The sequence below is a fragment of the Salvia hispanica genome, chromosome 2, assembly GCF_029641045.1.
Source record: "Salvia hispanica isolate PSC_SH4W2 chromosome 2, Shi_PSC_v1, whole genome shotgun sequence".
Classification (NCBI taxonomy): domain Eukaryota; kingdom Viridiplantae; phylum Streptophyta; class Magnoliopsida; order Lamiales; family Lamiaceae; genus Salvia; species Salvia hispanica.
This window is the reverse complement of record NC_142693.1, coordinates 5,231,976-5,253,990: the sequence shown is the minus strand read 5'-3', so window position 1 is coordinate 5,253,990 and position 22,015 is coordinate 5,231,976. Positions and strand designations below refer to the sequence as shown.

Below are 22,015 nucleotides of genomic sequence, written 5' to 3'. Positions count from 1 at the left end.
GAATAAACAAGGGATCAAATAATATAATAAAAATAATCTCTTATCCCATATTACAAGGGATTTTCGAAAATCCCCCTAGACACAATATAGGGGCCGAAAATCATCAAATAAATAAGGAGTATTGGACTTTGGATTTAATTCGGATAATTATCCCAATCAATAATTAAATTCAAGAAAAATAGGATTTCTTTCCAATAAATAGGAGGGGTCGAAAATTCCACATACTTAAATAATGCTCATATTTAATTCTCACTCATCCCTTAGGAAAATAATTCACCACAATCATTATTTCTCCCCACATCAAAATATCCACATATTCGAATTCATCTCCATTCCACATTTTCCAACGACTTTGACCATTCCACGGCCACGTCATATTTTCCACAATATTGACTATTCAATAGCCACGTCACATATTCAACAAGTTTGACTATTCAACTCAAATTTAATCACATATCGCAATTAGGTCACAAAGAGTATTGCAATAAATCACTCGTCATTTAATTCCACATATCATAGCATTAAAAGCATTTAATGCAAAAATTTCCACGTCACAAAAAATTAGGGTTCGAAAAAGCGGGGCGTTACAGATGGAGTACAAAATTTCAATTATACAACTTTAAAATTAATACCCTCAAAGTTACTACCTCCGTCCCACATAATTTTACCCAGTATTCCATTTTGGGCCGTCCCACATAATTTTACGCACTTCACTTTTACCATTTTTGGTAGTGGACCCCATATTCCACTAATTCATTTCTACTCACATTTTATTATAAAACTAATACTTTAAAAGTAGGACCCACATCTCACCAACTTTTTCAACTCACTTTCCATTAAATTTCTTAAAACTCGTGCCGGATCAAAATGGGTAAAATTATGTGGGACGGAGGGAGTATTATACTATTCGTGAATCTTGGTATTTAATTTGATCCCCTTGCTTTTAGGATGTTGGGTGATGCGAAGGCGTTGAAAGGGACTATTATAATCCCTCGCCAGCCATAACCAGCAAGAGCTGTCCCTATTAACGTGGCTTCCTTAAATAAGACAGTTAAAAAATAGTATTAGACAATGAACAATCTCCACTCTACATATATATAAACACAAATATAGATTGAACAATCACAAGCAAAATCATAAGTAATAGTAATTCAGTAGTGGGAAGCATGAAGATCAGAGTGAAAGAATCAATAATGGTCAAACCAATGGAAGAAACTCCAAGGGGCAAAGTGTGGCTCTCCAATTTAGATTTAGTTTTTCCTGACAACTACCATAGTCGGTGGATGTACTTGTACCGCTGCGATGGCGCCGCCGGCTTCTTTAACACGACGGCGCTGAAGTCAGCTCTGAGCCGGGCCCTTGTTGAGTTCTACCCGTATGCAGGCAGGCTGAGAAAGGACAACAGCGGCCGCCTTGAGATCAACTGCAACGAGGAAGGGGTGTTGTTCATGGAGGCGGAGTGCGAAAGCACCCTCGATGACTTGGGTGATTTCTGCACCCTTAGCTCTGAACTCAACCTCATCCCCACTGTCGATTACTCTCAAGGAATTTCCACCTTCCCTCTTTTTCTGGTGCAGGTGCGTGGAGTATTAGTATTATCCAAAATTATTTAAGTGTAGATATCTTATTCTTTAGTGTGATTTGGGTTGCTACATGTAGTTAACTCGTTTCAAGTGCGGCGGAGTGAGCTTAGGTTTTACCAACGAGCATCACACATCAGACGGGATCTCCGTAAACCATTTCATCAAAACGTGGTCCGAAATCGCTCGCGGCCTAACCGTCGCCGTCGTCCATCCTATTTCCTTGGACCGCCGCGTCCTCTCAGCGCGCAACCCCCCGCAGCCCCGCTTCCGCCACATCGAGCACCAACCCCCTCCGCGGCTCAAAACCCCAACCCACGGCGGAGACACAACATTCTCCACGTTCAGGCTAAGCCGCGATCACATCAACGCCCTCAAGCAAAAATGCAATGATGGTTCGAATTATACGACTTACGAGGTTGTGGCAGGCCACGTGTGGCGCTGCGTGAGCATTGCCCGCGGCCTGCCTCGAGATCAAGAGACGAAGCTGCAGTTCCCTCTGAATGCACGGCAGAAACTACGGCCCCCTCTCCCAGAGGGTTTTTTCGGCAATGGGATTTTCTACACGGGCGCATTGGCTGTGAGTGGGGATCTGGTTTCGAAGCCGTTGAGGTTCGCGGTGGAGAAAGTGCACGAGGCAATCACTCGAATGGACGACGAATACATGAGGTCTGCTTTGGATTACTTGGAGTTGCATATGCGGAATGTTGAAGGCATTGTTCGTAGCCAAAACAATGTCAAATGCCCCAATTTCGGGATAACCAACTGGCTTGGGCTGCCATATTATGAAGCGGATTTCGGATTGGGGAGGCCTGTTTTTGTGGGACCCGGTGGAGCTATCTTCGAAGGGAAGAGTTTTCTGTTTGCTGATCCTCAAAATGAAGGGGACGCGTTGCTTGCAATTACGCTGCACCAAAAACACATGAAACGATTTCAAAACTTGCTGTATGCTAACGACGATTCATGCCTCGTGTCTAAAATTTGAGCTTTTTTAAGCTATTGTTTTCAGTCGAGTTGTTGTATTGAATGTGTTGTGTTTTTACTTCTCAAAATTGAATTCATGTACGAATCGTTTTCATTTTAATTTATATCCTTATCACTCTTAAATTGTTGTGATTCGATATGCATTGAATATGAAGATCATACATAATTTAAGATATAGAAAGCCAAAATACCTATTTTAATTCCCAAAAACTGTGTTGTGCGTTCAAAAGAGGCTCTATGTGCATACTCCCTCCGTCCCCGATTAAGAGTCATACTTTTCCATTTCGGTTTGTCCCCAATTTCGAGTCACACTTCATTTTTACCATAAATAGTAAGTAGGTGTCACATTTCACTAACTCAATTCACTCACATTTTATTATAAAACCAATATAAAAAATGGATCCTACATTCCATTAACTTTTTCCACCAACTTTTCATTTCATTTCTTAAAACTCGTGCCCGATTAAAGTGTGACTCTTAATCGGGAACGGAGGGAGTACTAACTAAGCAAAGTAGAAGTAACACCTGATTATTCCCTTTGACAGACTAATCACATGATTCTGCGCAGCTCATTTCTCATGTTCACTTACCATAATAACTAAGTTCTAGGAACAATACAAATATGGGCGGCCATTTATGACTTATTTTTCCAACAGCAGTAGCTCTCTTTATCTCAACATGTTGTAACTTGAGGTTTTAAAAATCAATGCTGATTTTGGCTTTTTCATTTTAAATACACTGGATTATAAAAAAGGTCTGTAGATAATAAAGCTTGTGTCGATCTTGTTCCTTCTTACCAATTCTTATTTTTCTATGAGAATCAAACACACACACACGCACACACACAGCAAAACAAACATACACAGCAAAAAAAACACACACACGCACACACAGGAACACAAACTCACACACACTGACACACAGCAACACACACACATACACACACACAAAGCAGCACACATAATTTCATTCCATTTGTATTCCTTTCATTCAACAAGCACAAGAATGGAATGAGGATTCCATTCCATTCCCTTCCCACCTTCATTCCATTCACATTTCCATTCCATTCCCTCCTCATTTCATTCCACCATACCAAGTAGGGCCTAAGAGTGTAGATTTAGTCTTAATTTTGGATTATAGTGCTATAAGCATTAAAAGATGACCCTATTTATCATATCATATTAAAATGAAATTTTATCATATACTGACTTTAAACATTTGTATATATCATTTAATTACATTTAGAGTAAAGGTCAAAATTGGTCCTAAACATATAGCCAGAATACGAATTTCGTCCAAAACATTCACTTTTTGAAAATCGGGTCCAAAACATTTGAAATCGTTGTCGAATTGGTCCTAAACATTTGAAATCGTTGTCGAAGTGGTCATTTTCCATCAAAACTAACGGTCAACGCTTAATTAATGATTTTTTTTAACTTAATTAATATACTAATGCATAATTAATTAAACAAAATTAAATATAAATTACTAAGTGCTAAGAAATTTCAAAATTGACTATTTCTCCATCTTTTTCCTTCTCTTCCATCTCTCCTTCATTCTTCCTAAATCGGAATCTCTCTCTTCTTCTCTCCGGCGCTCAACATCGTCGCGTCTTTCCAGATGATGGAAATCGTGAGCAGGCTTGGGATGGTTGGACACTACGAAAGAGAAGTCATCGTCGGATGTGGCGATTGTGAGGGAGAGGGTGTAACAGCTCGGGTTTCTAGGGTATAATAAATACGGCGGCTGCTACCTAGGCGGACTTAAAAGCAATATGAACATAGGCTAGGGTTTCATTTAAAAAGATTTAACCTAGGTATTAAACGAGTTATCAAAGAAATAAGTCAACGGTTTAATCAAGAAAATCAATGAAGAATAGGTAACATAAACTATGATCAAAAAGTCAAGGGTTTGGCATAAATTCAACAAAACACAATATGTCCCGATCTTCTAACTTAAAAGGAGTAAGTTCAAAACAACCAAATGATAATAATAAGTCTCATAAATCAGCGGAAGCAACCAAGAGAAAGTGAAGCCATGTATGAAGACACAACTACACTTGAAATTCAAAGTATCCATCTTATTTAATTAAATTTGCTCAACACCCGCCAACGCTCGTCGTCGTTCAACCTGCACATAAGGAAAACACATGCAAGGCTGAGTATTTTGAAATACCCAGTGGACTCGTGCCAAAACATTTTATTTAATATGCCACCCTTACCATAGTGAACTCGAGTTTTACAATTATCAAAATAAATATCATCGAGTATCACAAAAATATTTTCATGAATGGCCAGTCAAACAACTCCCCCGCTTTTTCCCATCAATATACACAATCACAACATTTCCATGGTGCGGCGAAAGTGTGGCCACACTTTTCGCCCACGAGACCGGCCGACTAGCAAAGACGGCTCCCGATCCCACCGTGTACACAACCTGGTAGGGTTTGCGGCCCTACTCAGACCTGAATTCGTTTATACATATCCATAGCCCTATAGCCCAATGGAGCGAACTCACAAACTAGGCATCAGGCGCACAATCATCGTCAAAACAATCACATGCATGGCATAACAGTTTAAACTACCCTTATAACACCACAATCAATATTTTGAAAATAAAAGAGTTTAGTGAATAAAGCCCACATTGACTGCTTAGATTTCAAGTATGTTTCTTCCTTTTGTTATCCTGCTTCACAACCAAGGTTTCACCTTTTGATCACATATGCACATATCATATATTAGTTTCAACATCAACTCCTAAATCATGCATGTCCCAACGCTTCCCTTTTTTTTCCCATCGATCTGGTTTATATTATTATTCAAAACCAAGACACACTCATCATATAAATTTATACACTCGACAATCTTAGATCTGTCACCAACTTATATCACACGTGAGCGTTGTTCACACGTCACATACACACGCACGCACGCACACACGCACACACACGCACACGCACACACGCACATACACTTTCTATATACCAATCATCCCACTTTCACTCAATCTAGATGCATGAGGGTTCAAGAACACCGATTAATCGGTTAGATAAGAAAATAGGAGATCAAGGTATCTTTTCTTGATGAAACAATCGGTAGAAACAAAGTATACTCTTGGTTCTTCAACAATTTCTCGGGTTTCAAAATCGGATCTCCTCAAAAGATGAAGAAATCTTGGAGGAAAGTGGAAGAAAATTGAGAGAGAGTGGAGAGGAGAAAGAGGCGTGTGATATGGGGGGTGGGGCGAAAATTGTGATGCTAGGGTTAGGGTTTTTCTCTCCTATTTATAGAGTTCAATAAAAGCTCTAGGTAATTAAATAGGATATTTGGGAAGATTTGATTCTCCACAATTATATAAAATAAAATAAATATTGTGAAGTGGAGAGGAAGAAAAGTGGCGTGAATTAGGGAAGAAAAATAAGGAATTTTCGAGTTCTAGGCTATTTAATTAGCCTATGATTTGATTTTTTTTCACGGAGCAGAATAAAATATCACGGAGCAAAATAAAATAAAGAAAATCTCTCATGTAGAAAGGAAAAGTGGCGTGAATTATGGGGAGAATAGGGAGTAGGCGATTTTTGCCTATAATTTATTTGTAGGATTTATTTAAATATTCACGGAGAAGAAAGATATCACGGAACAGAATAAAAATAATAATTCTTCACCAATAATAGGAAATAGGCGTGAATATTGATTCCTCCATGAGGAATCAATTTTAAATATTAACTAAAATAAGATATGGGAAGATCTCCTTGAGACATGGTAATATTTGCTAGAATATTTATATTTATTCATGGAAGAGAATAAATAAGGGATCAAATAATATAATTAACTAATCTCCTCTCCCATAAATAGGAGATTTTAGAAAATCTCCTTATAATAGGCATGGGGGTTGAAATTTCATGAAGGAAAATAAGGAATAATCGGACTTTGGATTTAATTTAGGTAATTATCTCAAGCAATAATTAAATCCAAGAAAAATAGAATTCCTTCTCCAATAATAGTAGGGATCGAAAATTTCAAATAAATATATAATAATCCTATTAAATTTCACTCACCCTTCAACAAATAATTCACCACATAATTTCACCTTCAATTCAAATATTCATAAGCCACGTCATATACTCAACGAGTTTGACCTTTCAACCCAAACCTCAACCCTAGACACAACTTGGTCATAAGAACTCATGCAATAAATTACTCATCATTTAGTCCACATACTTCATAGCATTAAAAGCATTAAATGCAAAAAAATTTCACCACTCAAAAATTATGGTTCAAAAAAGTGGAGTGTTACAGATGGAGTCGCCGGTGGAGTAGCAGGAAACGGGCATGGCGGAGGAGGTGAGAGGGAAGATGAGTTTGGATGATAGTGGAAGGAAATGGTTGAGAGTGAGGGATAATGAGTGTTTGAGATTGCCGACGATGGTGTCAAAGAAAAAAGATTGGGAGTATTTGAGGGGGTAGAAGTGGAGTGTCTCAGTGAGAACGAATGCGAGCCATATCATATCGAAATATAAGAGTGAAATCGTATGCTCTGCGCCGGCGCCGTCTTCCGGCGAGACGGAGTGGCTCTCTACGATTTTGACAGACATTCAAATTCTGCTACGACATCATAAATCTATGCTTATATATGTATGATTTGCCATTTCCATTTGACAAGCATTTAATATTGATGGATTGAAAAGTATAGTTAGTAATTGTATCACGCCTTCCTGCCAATATAGTTGGCCGAATTCCCAAAAAATAGAAAACTGGCGTTCATGAAATGGAATTCACATGTCAAACTTTCTTACTTTTAATCACTAGGAAGTTAGTGCAGCCACAAATTTATGAGCCGACCCAAATATTTTATTAGATATAAAGTATTGGAAGTGAAAACTTTTAACGTGATATAGGTTATAATCTGATGAGTTCTAAGCATACTCAAAAAAATTAGCCTAACATTTTATATTCAATAATTAAATAATCCCCTCTGCCATAATTTTAAGTCTCACTTCGATCCGATTAGTTTATAAAAAATTTAGTGGAATTTGAATCCTAAAATTATTCGATGTCTAAGAGCGCACATAGACTTTTCTTATATCTAATTAAGAACCTTCCTCCTCTTCAATTTCGTAATAGATAATCCAAATCTTCATTCTTAAGGGCTATCTTCATTTTAAACCCAGCCCATTCCAAGTCAAATTCACATGGGCCATTTTTTCCTATATATCTTCCCCTTTCTTGAAACCCATTAATAGGCTATTCATTAGTTTCACTTTCCGTTCTTTAATTCTGCATTTTCGAAAACAAATTTGGCAACCAAACTTCACAGTCTCCTTTTCTTTGCCGCATTTTCCGTTCGGATAAGTACTTTCTCCGTTTTATAGATGTGGAGACAATTTTTTTTTCTAGTATGGAGATTAAAAGAAAGGCTTATTGTATAAAGTAAAAAAATGTAGAAGGAAAGAAAAAGAAGAGATAATAAAGTATGAAGGATGAAAAAGTATGAGTAAGAATACTTTTTACTAAAAAAAAAATAACTCTACGACTATAGAACGTTGAAAATAGAAAAATGATTGTATTACTATTGAACAGATGAAGTACTAATAATAGAGTATACACTATTTCTTTTTATTCCGTCCCACAAGAATATGCATTTTCTAATTTTAGAAACCCTTTTTTTTGCCCTAGTGAGGTGGCGACTCATTCTCCATTAGCAATACTTTAATATTTTTTTTTTCTATCTCTCACTTGAGTATCTATTCTGTATTAAAACTTGTGCCAAACTACAAGTGCACACTCTTATAGGACGGAAGGAGTATAATATTTCTACTATAGTATATGATTAGGGAATGTGATCAAATGAAAACTCAAAATATTATTACAAACTCAAAACTATGATCTGGACCATTGAAAAATGTCAACAGATAAAAAAAAGCATTAACAGGAAAATGTCAACAGAATTTTAACGGTAGTCAATGATTGATGTTGTGTTGATACTGTGTTGACATTAAAATCTTGAAATTTTACACGATATTGTATTGAAACTATGTTAAAGCTGTGTTGAGGAGTTTTGAATTTATACAATATATAAGTTTATATTTTATTACTACCCATATAATAAGAGTCTGTACCACTATTACTAATTAATGATGATACTAAAATGTATGCACGGTAATACCTATTGGGATCTACTTTCTTTATTCTACAATAAGAATAACATTTTGTTATTCGGGTTGTTCCACAATAATGATAAGTAGGTCTCACATTTTAATAACTCACTTCACTCACATTTTATTATAAAATCAATATAAAAAAGTGGGCCTAGATCCTATAATCCACTAACTCTTCCAATCCATTATTCTTTATCCTTCATAAAACCCGTGCTCATACCGTAACTCTTAATAAGCGACGGGGGGAGTATCAAATTTGAAAATTATCAACCAAATATTTTTTATGAGATGGTTTTCCCTCATGTCAACTGTCGTAAATCACGTGGAATTAGGATGTTTCTATGTACTCCCTCCGGCCTCCGTCTTCAAAGAGTATGAAGTTTGGGTTTGCCACGGATTTTAATAAGTAAGGGCAAAAATTAAGAGCGAGATAGAAATGGTAGTGGAAATAATGTTAGTGGAGTGTGGGGTCCATATTATTATAATGTTATAAGTTGTAAATAAAATGATATGTAGGGGTAGTTTGTTATTTGAATTTTTCAAAATTAGAAATTTCATACTCTGTAGGGACGGATGGAAAAATAAATAATTCATACTTTTTGAGAAAGAGAGGAGTATATCAAAAAGGACCAATTTAGACTTGTGCACTCTTTCCTTTTTTTCCATCCCACAAGAATATATATTTTCCATTTTGGAAAACTCTTTTCTCTCTAATGAGGTGAGATTCTCCACTAATAATATTTTAATTACTTTTTTTTCTATCTCTCTATTATTTTACCAATTTTGCATTAAAACTCGTGCCGAACCCAAAGTGCATATTCTTTGAGAACAGAGGGTGTATACATTTTCTTTTGTCTCTTACTTTACCAGTTACTCTTTCTATCCGCCATTCATAATTTCATATTGACTTGGCACGAGGTTTAATTAAGATACTAAAATGAATTATAAGTTTTAAGAAATAATTTAGAAGAATTAGTTATAATTTGCTTATCGACCACCAAATTCCACATGAAAACTTATCGACCACCAAATTTTATTTCCTCAGTCCAATAATAGGAGTCATATTTGATTTGGGCACTAAATTTTAAGTCAAATCTAGCCCTTAAAAACATACTCCCTCCGTCCCTGAAAATTTGTCACATATTTCCTTTTTCGTCTATCCTTAAAAATTTGTCACCTTTCATTTTTACCATTTTTGGTAGTGGACCTCATATTTCACTAACTCATTCCCATTCATATTTTATTATGAAACTAATATATAAAAGTATGATCCACATGCCAACTTTTTCAACTCACTTTCCATTACATTTTTTAAAACTCGTGTCGGGTCAAATGGTGACAAATTATTGGGGACGGATGGAGTACAAAATTTCAATTATACAACTTTAAAATTAATACCCTCAAAGTTACTCCCTCCGTCCCACATAATTTTACCTAGTATTCCATTTTGGGACGTTCCACATAATTTTACACACTTCACTCTTACCATTTTTGGTAGTGGACCCCATATTCCACTAACTCATTCCTACTCACATTTTATTATAAAACTAATACTTTAAAAGTAGGACCCACATCCCACCAACTTTTTCAACTCATTTTCCATTAAATTTCTTAAAACTCGTGCCGGGTCAAAGTGGGTAAAATTATATGGAACGGAGGAAGTATTATACTATTCGTGAATCTTGGTATTTAATTGGATCCCCTTGCTTTTAGGATGTTGGGTGATGCGAAGGTGTTGAAAGGGACTATTAAATCCCTCGCCAGCCATAACCAGCAAGAGCTGTCCCTATTAACGTGGCTTCCTTAAATAAGACAGTTAAAAAATAGTATTATAGTAGTACAAAATTCAATACTGCCGACAATTGAGAAACCCAATTAAGACAATGAACAATCTCCACTCTACATATATATAAACACAAATATAGATTGAACAATCACAAGCAAAATCATAAGTAATAGTAATTCAGTAGTGGGAAGCATGAAGATCAGAGTGAAAGAATCAATAATGGTCAAACCAATGGAAGAAACTCCAAGGGGCAAAGTGTGGCTCTCCAATTTAGATTTAGTTTTTCCTGACAACTACCATAGTCGGTGGATGTACTTGTACCGCTGCGATGGCGCCGCCGGCTTCTTTAACACGACGGCGCTGAAGTCAGCTCTGAGCCGGGCCCTTGTTGAGTTCTACCCGTATGCAGGCAGGCTGAGAAAGGACAACAGCGGCCGCCTTGAGATCAACTGCAACGAGGAAGGGGTGTTGTTCATGGAGGCGGAGTGCGAAAGCACCCTCGATGACTTGGGTGATTTCTGCACCCTTAGCTCTGAACTCAACCTCATCCCCACTGTCGATTACTCTCAAGGAATTTCCACCTTCCCTCTTTTTCTGGTGCAGGTGCGTGGAGTATTAGTATTATCCAAAATTATTTAAGTGTAGATATCTTATTCTTTAATGTGATTTGGGTTGCTACATGTAGTTAACTCGTTTCAAGTGCGGCGGAGTGAGCTTAGGTTTTACCAACGAGCATCACACATCAGACGGGATCTCCGTAAACCATTTCATCAACATGTGGTCCGAAATCGCTCGAGGCCTAACCGTCGTCCATCCTATTTCCTTGGACCGCCGCGTTCTCTCAGCGCGCAGCCCCCCGCAGCCCCGCTTCCGCCACATCGAGTACCAACCCCCTCCGCGGCTCAAAACCCCAATCCACGGCGGAGACACAACATTCTCCACGTTCAGGCTAAGCCGCAATCACATCAACGCCCTCAAGCAAAAATGCAATGATGGTTCGAATTATACGACTTACGAGGTTGTGGCAGGCCACGTGTGGCGCTGCGTGAGCATTGCCCGCGGCCTGCCTCGGGATCAGGAGACGAAGCTACAGTTCTCTCTGAATGCACGACAGAAACTACGGCCCCCTCTCCCAGAGGGTTTTTTCGGCAATGGGATTTTCTACACGGGCGCATTGGCTGTGAGTGGGGATCTGATTTCGAAGCCGTTGAGGTTCGCCGTGGAGAAAGTGCACGAGGCAATCACTCGAATGGACGACGAATACATGAGGTCTGCTTTGGATTACTTGGAGTTGCATATGCGGAATGTTGAAGGCATTGTTCGTAGCCAAAACAATGTCAAATGCCCCAATTTCGCGGTAACCAACTGGCTTAGGCTGCCATTCTATGAAGCAGATTTCGGATTGGGGAGGCCTGTTTTTGTGGGACCTGGTGGAGCTATCGTCGAAGGGAAGAGTTTTCTGTTTGCTGATCCTCAAAATGAAGGGGACGCGTTGCTTGCAATTACGCTGCACCAAAACACATGAAACGATTTCAAAACTTGCTGTATGCTAACGACGATTCATGCCTCGTGTCTAAAATTTGAGCTTTTTTAATTTATTGTTTTCAGTCGAGTTGTTGTATTGAATGTGTTGTGTTTTTACTTCTCAAAATTGAATTCATGTACGAATCGTTTTCATTTTAATTTATCTCCTTATCACTCTTAAATTGTTGTGATTCGATATGCATTGAATATGAAGATGTTACAGACGTGCTCCGTAACGAGGCCGGTTAACTAACTTCTCGGAGGGATAAGGTGATCGAACCTTCGACGTTCTCGAAAGATGGACCACGAATTGCTGATTTTTGGACGTTCTCCGACGAACAACAACTAGGGACGAAAGATAATATTCTTGTTGCTCAAAACAAGTTTAGGAAAAGTATTTCATTGATAATTGATTCTCCGATACAATGATATAATCTCTCCTATTTATAATAATAAGATACTACTACCCTAACTTAATGAACAAGAAACAAATATATGAAAAGATAGTCAAATCTAATAATATCTAAACTAATATGAGAAGGATATGGTGAATCACAATTAACTAAATAGAATAATATCTTATGGATATTCCCTAATAATATGTAGAGGATGATCGTATCAACTCCCCCACGGTTGAAATCCACCTTGTCCTCAAGGTGGGAACCACGAAGCAATAAAGAGAGTTGAAAGCAGACTTTGGCGAGACATCTCCTCTTGGATCAAACACACACCGAACAGCTGAGCGTCTCCCTTCATCACCTCCGTAAAAAATCAACAAAGGTGGACTGATGTGGTCGTCCAAATTCAATGCTAAAATGGGGAGCGCTGCCACACATCCATTCACATCCACACAGCCACAAACAATTACGGGCAAACCGGTGTACGCACCATCTCCTTTCGTGCGCCAATAATTTCCAGCAACATTTTTTGATGGAACTTGAACAACGCTCAGTGAGGCGACGACCTTCTTCACTTCATTAGTGGAATCGTCCTCCTCTACATCGTTCAACAATGTCTTTTCTTCCTTTTCTGTACTCATATCGGGAAAGCAAGACAGGAAGATTTCCACAAAAGATGATCCCTTATTCTCATTAGGCAAGCCACGATCCATGGCTTCTTTGGCTGCTGTCTCGAATATGGAATCCTTTGAATCACAAAGCTCCTCTTCACCCTTACCACGATCATCAATGCAGTCAAGAAATCTGCCTTCAACACATGAATATGCAATCTGCTCATCTAAACTCGATGAATCAAACGTTTCATCTCCTTCTTGCTCTCTCATTCCAACACTAACTTGGTAATCTGGTTCACACCGACTCCCACGGGAACAAAGACCAGGAGTAGCTTTCTTCTTCAACACAGGACTTGGCATTGAGCACTCAATATACGTATTATGAGAGAGAGACGACCTTCTCCCCCAACATAGATCATCACTTCCAAATCTCTCAAAAGAAATATTGTCTACCGGGTATTCCTTCTTCGTGTGCAATCCAGACGGGTCCCAACAGGTAGGCGAGCATAGAGGCTGGTGCGGGGTCTGATTGGACACGCGTGCGGGCTGACCGTACAGGTCCCGCGGCGGGAGGCTCAAGCGCGGTGGCTGGTCGGCGGTGGGGCGGGCAGACTGGCCTCGCGGAGCTCGCACCTCCTCCTGATGGTGAGGTCGGTCCCAGCACGTCTCCGCACGTCGGGGCTGATGATCAAAGGGCGGGTAACCATGGTCCTGCTGCTGCGTCGGAGGGTCCCAGCACCTTGGGCGATGCGGCTGCGTTGTGTGAATTGGGTAGCGATCGAACCCCAATTGGACTCGTTGATCTCTGCGATCAAATAGGTGGCCCCTCTCGTGGTAGCCGCCGCGGTGTCGAGGCCGTGCATCCTGCGGGCGATCGTGGTACCCAATGGGCGGGTATCTCGTCCATGTACGATCAGGTGGATCCAAGCGTTTTGGCCTGGGGTGAATGGGTGGACAGAGGCTTTTAATGCGCCGATCTGCTGCGTCCAAACGGGCTTCCATCATGTCCAATAGGCGATCAAATTTTGCAAACATTGAGTGTATCTGGTGCGGAGGCTGATATTGGTGGTATATATCCATAACTAATAAGAGGAAAAAGAATGTAGCTTCTGTTCGAGGATTTTTTGTAAGTGGAATTTTTTTTTTTTGGAATGAGTGAGTGTTTGGGTTACGGAAGAGAGAATATGGAGGATTAGATGTGGCTGTGATGGTGGTGCTGTGGCTGATAATATTTTTTTTTTTTTTTTTGGGAAATATAGATGATCGAAGATGGAGAATGAGTACAGGATGAAAGCACCAGTTGTTACAGACGTGCTCCGTAACAAGGCCGGTTAACTAACTTCTCGTTGGATAAAAGTCAAAACCGGCGCCCGGAGAAGGGTCGGCGGTGCTAAACAATGAAACGATAAAGTCCGGCGCCCTCGCAAGGGTCGGCGGTGAGACAAATAGAGTGGCGTATAGCACACTAAACAAAATGATATTGTATTTCAATAACTGTGTTGTGCGTTCAAAAGAGGCTCTATGTGCATACTCCCTCCGTTCCCAATTAAGAGTCATACTTTTCCATTTCGGTTTGTCCCCAATTTCGAGTCACACTTCATTTTTACCATAAATAGTAAGTAGGTCTCATATTCCACTAACTCAATTTACTCACATTTTATTATAAAACCAATATAAAAAATGGATTCTACATTCCATTAACTTTTTCCACTAACTTTTCATTTCATTTCTTAAAACTCGTGCCCGATTAATCGGGGACGGAGGGAGTACTAACTAAGCAAAGTAGGAGTAACACTTGATTATTCCCTTTGACAGACTAATCACATGATTCTGCGCAGCTCATTTCTCATGTTCACTTACCATAATAACTAAGTTCTAGGAACAATACAAATATGGCGGTCATTTATGACTTATTTTTCCAACAGCAGTAGCTCTCTTTATCTCAACATGTTGTAACTTGAGGTTTTAAAAATCAATGCTGATTTTGGCTTTTTCATTTTAAATACAGTGGATTATAAAAAAGGTCTGTAGATAATAAAGCTTGTGTCGATCTTGTTCCTTCTTACCAATTCTTATTTTTCTATGATAATCAAAACTGATCTACACAGTTTTTATCACATACAAACTCATTTAATATATTCACTCCTGCTCCATTCTCACACACTACTGTTGGTATTGCTGAATTGAGAGAAATTGGTGAAATATCAAAATTAAATTTAGTCTCATAGATTTCGAATTCAAAGAGTCCTTTAATTTGGGTTATATCCTAGTCGACATATGTATTCAATAAAATGGGTGAATTGCAATTGAGGAAAACAAAGGAAGACATTGAATGTTGATGGGAAGAGAATTTCACAATGAAAAGAGAAACGAAAAAAATAATTAGATGGCAGAGGCAAAGCGCTCACACGGTCGCTCTATTTGAGCACTAAGGCCATCCGTAATGCATCTCTTAGCGGTCTCGATCTCGTCTCCATCTAGTCGCTTGGCACGTCCCGGAGAGGCGTCTCGCGAGACAGCTTGCCACGCGCCTTGGCGACGTGACGTGCTCCGATTCGTGCGTGACGCCCACTCGCCGGCCTTCGAGTGGACGTCGTTTATATCCGTTGAAAATGTTTTTTTTTTATTTTTTTATAAATTCAAGAAAATTCGAAAAAATAAAAAAATAAATAAAAATATTGTAATTTTCAATTTTTGTATTTTTCAATATTGTAATAAAAATCAAAAATTAAAAAATAAAAATAAAAAGTAAAAATACTCCATAGAATTTCAATTATGTATTTTCATGTTTTCGGATGTTGTAATTTTCGTTGTTTTTAATGATTTAATGAATTATTAGTATTAATTTAATATTTCAATGAAATATTAATTGAACTTGTTGGAAATAAAAATAAAAAATGAAATTGAATGAATAGTTAAGGGATGAGATGGTTAAGAGATGGAGGGATGCATGTGTTGTCTCTTAGTTAAGAGATGGGCTGAAAAGTACAGTTAGACCATGAAGAGATGAGACGATTAAAAGACGGATAAGAGATCTGAGATGGCCTAAAGCATATCAAATCTCGATACGTACTTATGATACAAGTTATCAATAAAAGTTATATAAATATTTCCACACGGTTTTCAATTTCTTTTTCATATCTTCATATTTTGCTTTTTGTCAATTTAATAGGTTTTTTTTTTTCACTACTGACATCAATGTCCCTCCTTTAACATAGATTTAAACCTCCAATCTATTTAGTGAATAATTAAGCTCATTTTTTTTAGTATGAGTTATGTACTTAAATTTCAAATATATTGTGTCACGTCGTATTTTATTTTTGAGGATGTGCCTATCTGATCGAATAATGGGGAGTTAGTCCCTACAATGAGTTTAACCGAATCCAGTTTTGTCCAGAGAGTGAATCCCTATTCAAGCTAGTGTACACAGAGGGGATCATGCGCTATCTTTCGAGTTGGCATGTTCGGTGATCGAGAATGTGGCCACATTTTGTTTCACATATGAGGTTCAGATATTACAAATTTGAATTTAAAAAGAAAAAAAAAAGAAAAAAAAAAAAAAGGAAAAGCCGGCGACAGCCGCGGCAGGTTCGCCGCGCAATAGATAGGCGCGGCGGCCGCCGCTTTTCTCTCTCATCCAGCCCGTCCTCGCCGCAAAGCCGGCGATGGCCCTTCCGCCCCAACATTTTCGTCCGCCCCGCGGGGCGGACGCGTGCCCCCCTATAGACCGCCGCGGCTTAGCCGCCTCCGGGGCGGCCGGCGCGCCGCCCCTATAGTGGTTGCTCTAAGCGCACGCCACCACGAAAGACGAGGGGCGGCCTATTGAAGGTTTTTTTATGATGGCCAAGGTCTTGAGCTTGTCGATTTGGGAATCAGTTAGGTGGAATGTTGCTCGGACTTTATCTGAAGGCGAGGGAAGCGTTAGTGAAACCGTCGGCCTATTCGCCTTCATTTGGCTCCATAAGGCTATGGTTAGTTTTCCGGAATCTTGAACGGAATCTCGGCCGTAGAAAGGCAGCTGATTGAGGTGTTTGACGACGTTGGATTTGTTGATGGAGGCCCACGTGTGGAGGAAGGCGGAGAAATTGGTGGCGTCGCAAATGGAGTGATGGAGTGTGAATCCGATGCAGATCCCTTGGTTCGGAAACAAGGTGAGTTGAATAGCGAGGGGGCTGAATTTGATCTCGTCGGAGGAGTAAACGGCCGCCGGCATTTGTGGGACCAGGTGATGGAAATCGTCGGCGGGGTTGGGACGGTTGGACACAACGTGAGAGAAGTCATCGTCTGACGTGGCGATGGTGACGGAGAGGGAATCGCCGGCAGTGAAGCGGGAAACGGGCATGGCGGAGGAGGAGAGGGGGAAGATGATTTTGGATGAGAGTGGAAGGAAATGAATGAGAGCGAGGGATAATGAGTGTTTGAGATTGACAACGATGGTGTCCAAGAATCTGAGAATGGGAGCAATTGAGGGGGTAGAAATGGAGAGTTTCGATGAGAAGGAAGTCGAGCCATATTAGGTCGAAATATAAGAGTGGGAGAGTAAGTTCGGCGGCGGCGACCGAAGACGGCACGACGGAATGGCTCTCTAAAATTTTCACAGCCATTTTCAAATCCTATCGGAGATTGCAACGATATCAAATCAACGAGATACGAATGGGTCATATATATAAAATATTGTTGGATTGAAAGTGAAATCAATAATTGTAACACGTTTCATGTCAATATAAAATATTAAAAGTTGCTTGCCTCTAATAGTCATGAATTTGAGTCCACCATGGTGTTTAAAAATTTGTGTTTATGAGTATAAAAAAATCTGCTAACTTTAGAATGGCAGATTGGCAGGGTAAAAACCTTAACGCATAAAAGTTAAAATTTGATTAGTCTCTATATTGAATTGAACCTAGAATATAGTAGTACAATGCTATGTTTCATGACTAATTCGAGATTTTAATGATGTTATAATTGTGTATCTTAATAATAGTGATATTTCTTTTGGGCGTGACTTTTAAGAAAATTATGTTAATTAGAGATCAGAGAAATAATAAAGTAGATAGATGAAAAGAAAATATAGTAAAAATATTGAGATGTATTGCTTTTTATCATTAGGCAATACATCTTGCTCGCCTGATGCAATAGGTGCCTAGTTGTTCGCCGAGCCGGCTGACGGTGGCTGGCCGTCAATTGCTAGTGCTCTTAGTTCTGATGCAGAGTAATTATGATTATTTTTGGGCCAGATTTTAATAGAGTTGGGCCAAATGAAGCTTTTAAGCAAAGTGGGCTATTTAATAAGTCCTGAGCCTTGACAAATTGATGGACCGTATGATAATTTCCAAGAAGATAAATAATTTTCTGGAATTGTTAGTTCCTGAATTGTTAATCCTGGGAAAGTAATGTCTCCGCATTAATTATCACAGTTAATTAAATACACTGATCCAATTAACTCAACTGAACTCATAAAATTTCCTAAGTGAAGTGGATGAATAAAACAAGCAATCACGGAGGATGCATGCATTCTATTTAAATTCAATGATTTCACAGAGCCTAATATGATCTGAGAATTAAAATAAAATTGGTAAAGCAAGGGGGAAATTGTAGTTAAAGTAGTGATAGTGGATAGTGAAACCTACACTATTATTATAATAGTATTTTAATAGCGGTATATAAGTCTCTTTATTTATTATGAATACCTCACATTCCACTATATTTTATGCTCACGATTCATTATAAAACTAATGCCCCCGTCCCACTCAAGATGTATACATTCTTGACTGACACAGAGTTTTAGGTCGAGTATTTGTTTGTGATAAAGTAGAGTGAACAAAGTGATTGAACATTTTAATAAGGAGCGGGGAGAGAGAGGGATTTATTTTCAAATATTGAAAGTGAACATTTTGTATGAGACAAACTAAAAAGGAAATGTGGACATCTTGAATGGGACGGAGGTAGTACTAAAAATGAGACTCACATTTCACTAACTTTTTTATTCACTTTTATTTACAAAATCAAACAATTTCTTAAAATTTATTCTGAGTTAAAATAGCTCTTTAAATAATGGACGCGGTCTACACTTTAGTGATTATATTAACTGGGTATTCTAAAATAGTGATACACATATGACATGTTTGATAGGGATGATAACTCATCTAGGAAGCTCACGCGCGTCCTAGCTCCGCCGTCACTCATCGCATCACTCGACACCATGAGGCGGCACAACTGCGGCCCACCAACCTCCCCAAGGCTTTGCACGATATGTAAAATGCGTTTTCCGGAGCGGGGGTGGTCGTGTGGGAGGCCGTCGGAGATGGTGGTGATGCGGAAGCCGACGTAGCTGGAGAAGCGGGAGTGGAGGCTGGCGTGGCAGAGAAGGCGGTCATGGGTGTGATCGGAGAGGAGGATGGTGACGTGGAGGCCGGAGAGGCAGAGGATATCCGCAACGTTGAGCATGGAGTTCACATGCCCTTCAAGTTGTGTCGGAATTATCAGAATATGCGGTGCCTGATTTGCGCTTCTTTATTCACTCGTCATCAGGTTGACCCGATAATTACCCAATCCGCACGATTTGCCAACCCTATGAAAAACCATCATCATAACCGAAGGTGCACACCTTACGAATGGGCGAAACAATAATAAACTACAATGATTATATAATATGCACGAATGATGAAAGAAATTTATGGGAGTAATTAATGCAGTACTCCTTCCCTCCCACAATAAGAGTCTTGTGTTGCTATTTCAGTCTGTCCCACAATAAGAGTCCTATTTAACTTTGAAAGAAATTTATGGGAGTAATTAATATAGTACTCCCTTCGTCCCACAATAAGATTCTTATTTTGCTATTTCAGTTTGTCCCACAATAAGAGTCCTATTTAACTTTTATCATAAATGGTAAGTAGATCCCACATTCCACTAACTTATTCCACTCCCATTTTGTTATAAAACTAATACACCCTCCGTCCCTAATAATTCGTCACCATTTGACCGGGCACGGGTTTTAAGAAATGTAATAGAAAGTGAGTTGAAAAAGTTAGTGGTATGTGGGTCCTACTTTTACATATTGGTTTTATAATAAAATGTGAGTGGGAATGAGTTAGTGGAATGTGGGATCCACAAGCAAAAATGGTAAAAGTGATAGGTGAAAAATTTTTAGGGATGGACCAAAATATAAGTGACAAATTTTTAGAGACAGAGGGAGTATATACTATATAAGTGAGACTCATATTCCATTAACTTATTCAATCCATTTTCTTTACATTTCTTAAATCCCGTACCATAACTAAATATGACTCATATTTCGGGAGGAGAGAGTAATATTCATCTTTCCTTTTTATTTTGCATTCAAAATGTCATTTTCTACATATGGAAATAAATCTCTCTCATCTCACATCACTTTTTATTAAAATACTCAACTATTTTTCTCTCTCTACTTACTCCATCTAACAAATCTTTCTAAAATACTCCCTTCGTCCCTATGTAGTAGAGGCGTTTCTTTTCAGTACGGGATTTAAGAAAAGCTGTGTTATGTGAGTTAAGTAAATGACTAATAAAGTAGGAAAGGAAAATAGTAAAGAAATGACTAAAAAAGGATACAACTCAGCTACAGTAGAACAATCTAAATAAGAATACGACTCATCTTGGAGGGAATACTATATATGCCGCTAAAATAGATGTTCCCTCTTAAATATAAGGCAAACAAGATTCCTGATCTTGACATGAAATAATACACTTGGTTAGGAAATAAACTTGTACCACATGTGTCACGAGTGTAGTAGGTTGCTTAGGGTAGGACATGTATCTCTTTCTTTATCCTAAAAATAATGTAAATGTATACCTACTTTCCACAATTTCTATCAACATTTGAACATTAAGTGGAGTAGTATTTTAAGATAACCAAAATGTCTTTCATTATTGTTCCCGTAACAACCCTAGATTTTCTAAGCTAAGAATCTTATGTTGCGAATATTTAATTGTAGTTCTTAAAAAGTGTCCATCAAATAAAAGCGTCCGTCAAATGTTACTCCCAAAAATCTTACTCCCTCCGTTCACCAAATATTGTCCCACTTTAATTCGGCACGAATTTTAAGAAATATAATAAAAAGTTTAGTTGAAAAAATTAGTGAAATATGGGTCTTACTTTTATATATTACTCCCTCCGTCCCAGATAATTTGATCCAGTATTCCATTTCGGGTCGTCCCACATAATTTGTCTCATTTCACTTTTACCATTTTTGGTGGTGGACCCCATATTCCACTAACTCATTCCTACTCACATTTTATTATAAAACTAATACTCCCTCCGTCCCAATAAATATGAAACATTTGGTTTCCGGCACAAGATTTTATGCAGTGTTGTTTTGTGAGTTAATAAAGAGAGAGTAAAGTAAAAGAGAGGGAAAAGTAGAGAGAGTGATGTTTCCATTTTAGGAAACGTTTCATTTTTAGTGGGACAACCCAAAAAGGAAAACGGTGCATTTCTAATGGGAAAGAGGGAGTACTACTTTAAAAGTAGGACCCACATCCACCAACTTTTTTAACTCACTTTCCATTAGATTTCTTAAATCCCGTGTCGGGTCAAAGTGTCCCAAATTATCTGAGATGGAGGGAGTAGTTTTATACTCCATCCGTCCCGCTTTAGGAGTCCCGGCTGATCAATTTTGGGCATCCCGCTTTAGGACTCCCGGTTGAGATAAATTAATAAAAAATTCCTACAAAGTGTTAAAAGTGTTAAAAGTGGGTCACAACATCCACTACAACTAATAAAAAAGTATTAAAAGTGGGTCCCAACATCTACTATAACATTTATTTATTGGACACTTAATTAAAAGTGGGTCCCAACATCCGCTACAATATATATTTATTACACACTCAAACACTTTTTTCTTAAAACATGTGCCCGACTCAACCGGGACTCATAAAGCAGGACGGAGGGAGTAATAAAATGTGAGTATGAATGAGTTAGTGGAATATGAGGTCCA

The 22,015-nt window shown here is 38.6% G+C and overlaps 1 protein-coding gene and 2 pseudogenes across 2 annotated transcripts; 2 read left to right on the top strand and 1 right to left on the bottom strand.

The window, feature by feature from the left end:
* Positions 1-1,152: 1,152 nt before the first annotated feature.
* On the top strand, positions 1,153-2,637 carry LOC125202393 (rosmarinate synthase-like). Its single transcript, XM_089066131.1, has 2 exons — positions 1,153-1,577; positions 1,660-2,637. Exons 1-2 carry the CDS (start codon positions 1,167-1,169, stop codon positions 2,563-2,565), a joined length of 1,317 nt encoding a protein of 438 aa, XP_088922257.1. The 5' UTR covers positions 1,153-1,166; the 3' UTR covers positions 2,566-2,637.
* Positions 2,638-10,685: 8,048 nt separating this feature from the next.
* On the top strand, positions 10,686-12,207 carry LOC148931471 (shikimate O-hydroxycinnamoyltransferase-like; annotated as a pseudogene). The gene is made up of 2 exons (XR_016135999.1): positions 10,686-11,110; positions 11,193-12,207. The product of XR_016135999.1 is annotated as a shikimate O-hydroxycinnamoyltransferase-like (transcript).
* Positions 12,208-16,819: 4,612 nt separating this feature from the next.
* On the bottom strand, positions 16,820-17,647 carry LOC148931470 (phenolic glucoside malonyltransferase 1-like; annotated as a pseudogene).
* Between the last annotated feature and the right edge of the window lie 4,368 nt (positions 17,648-22,015).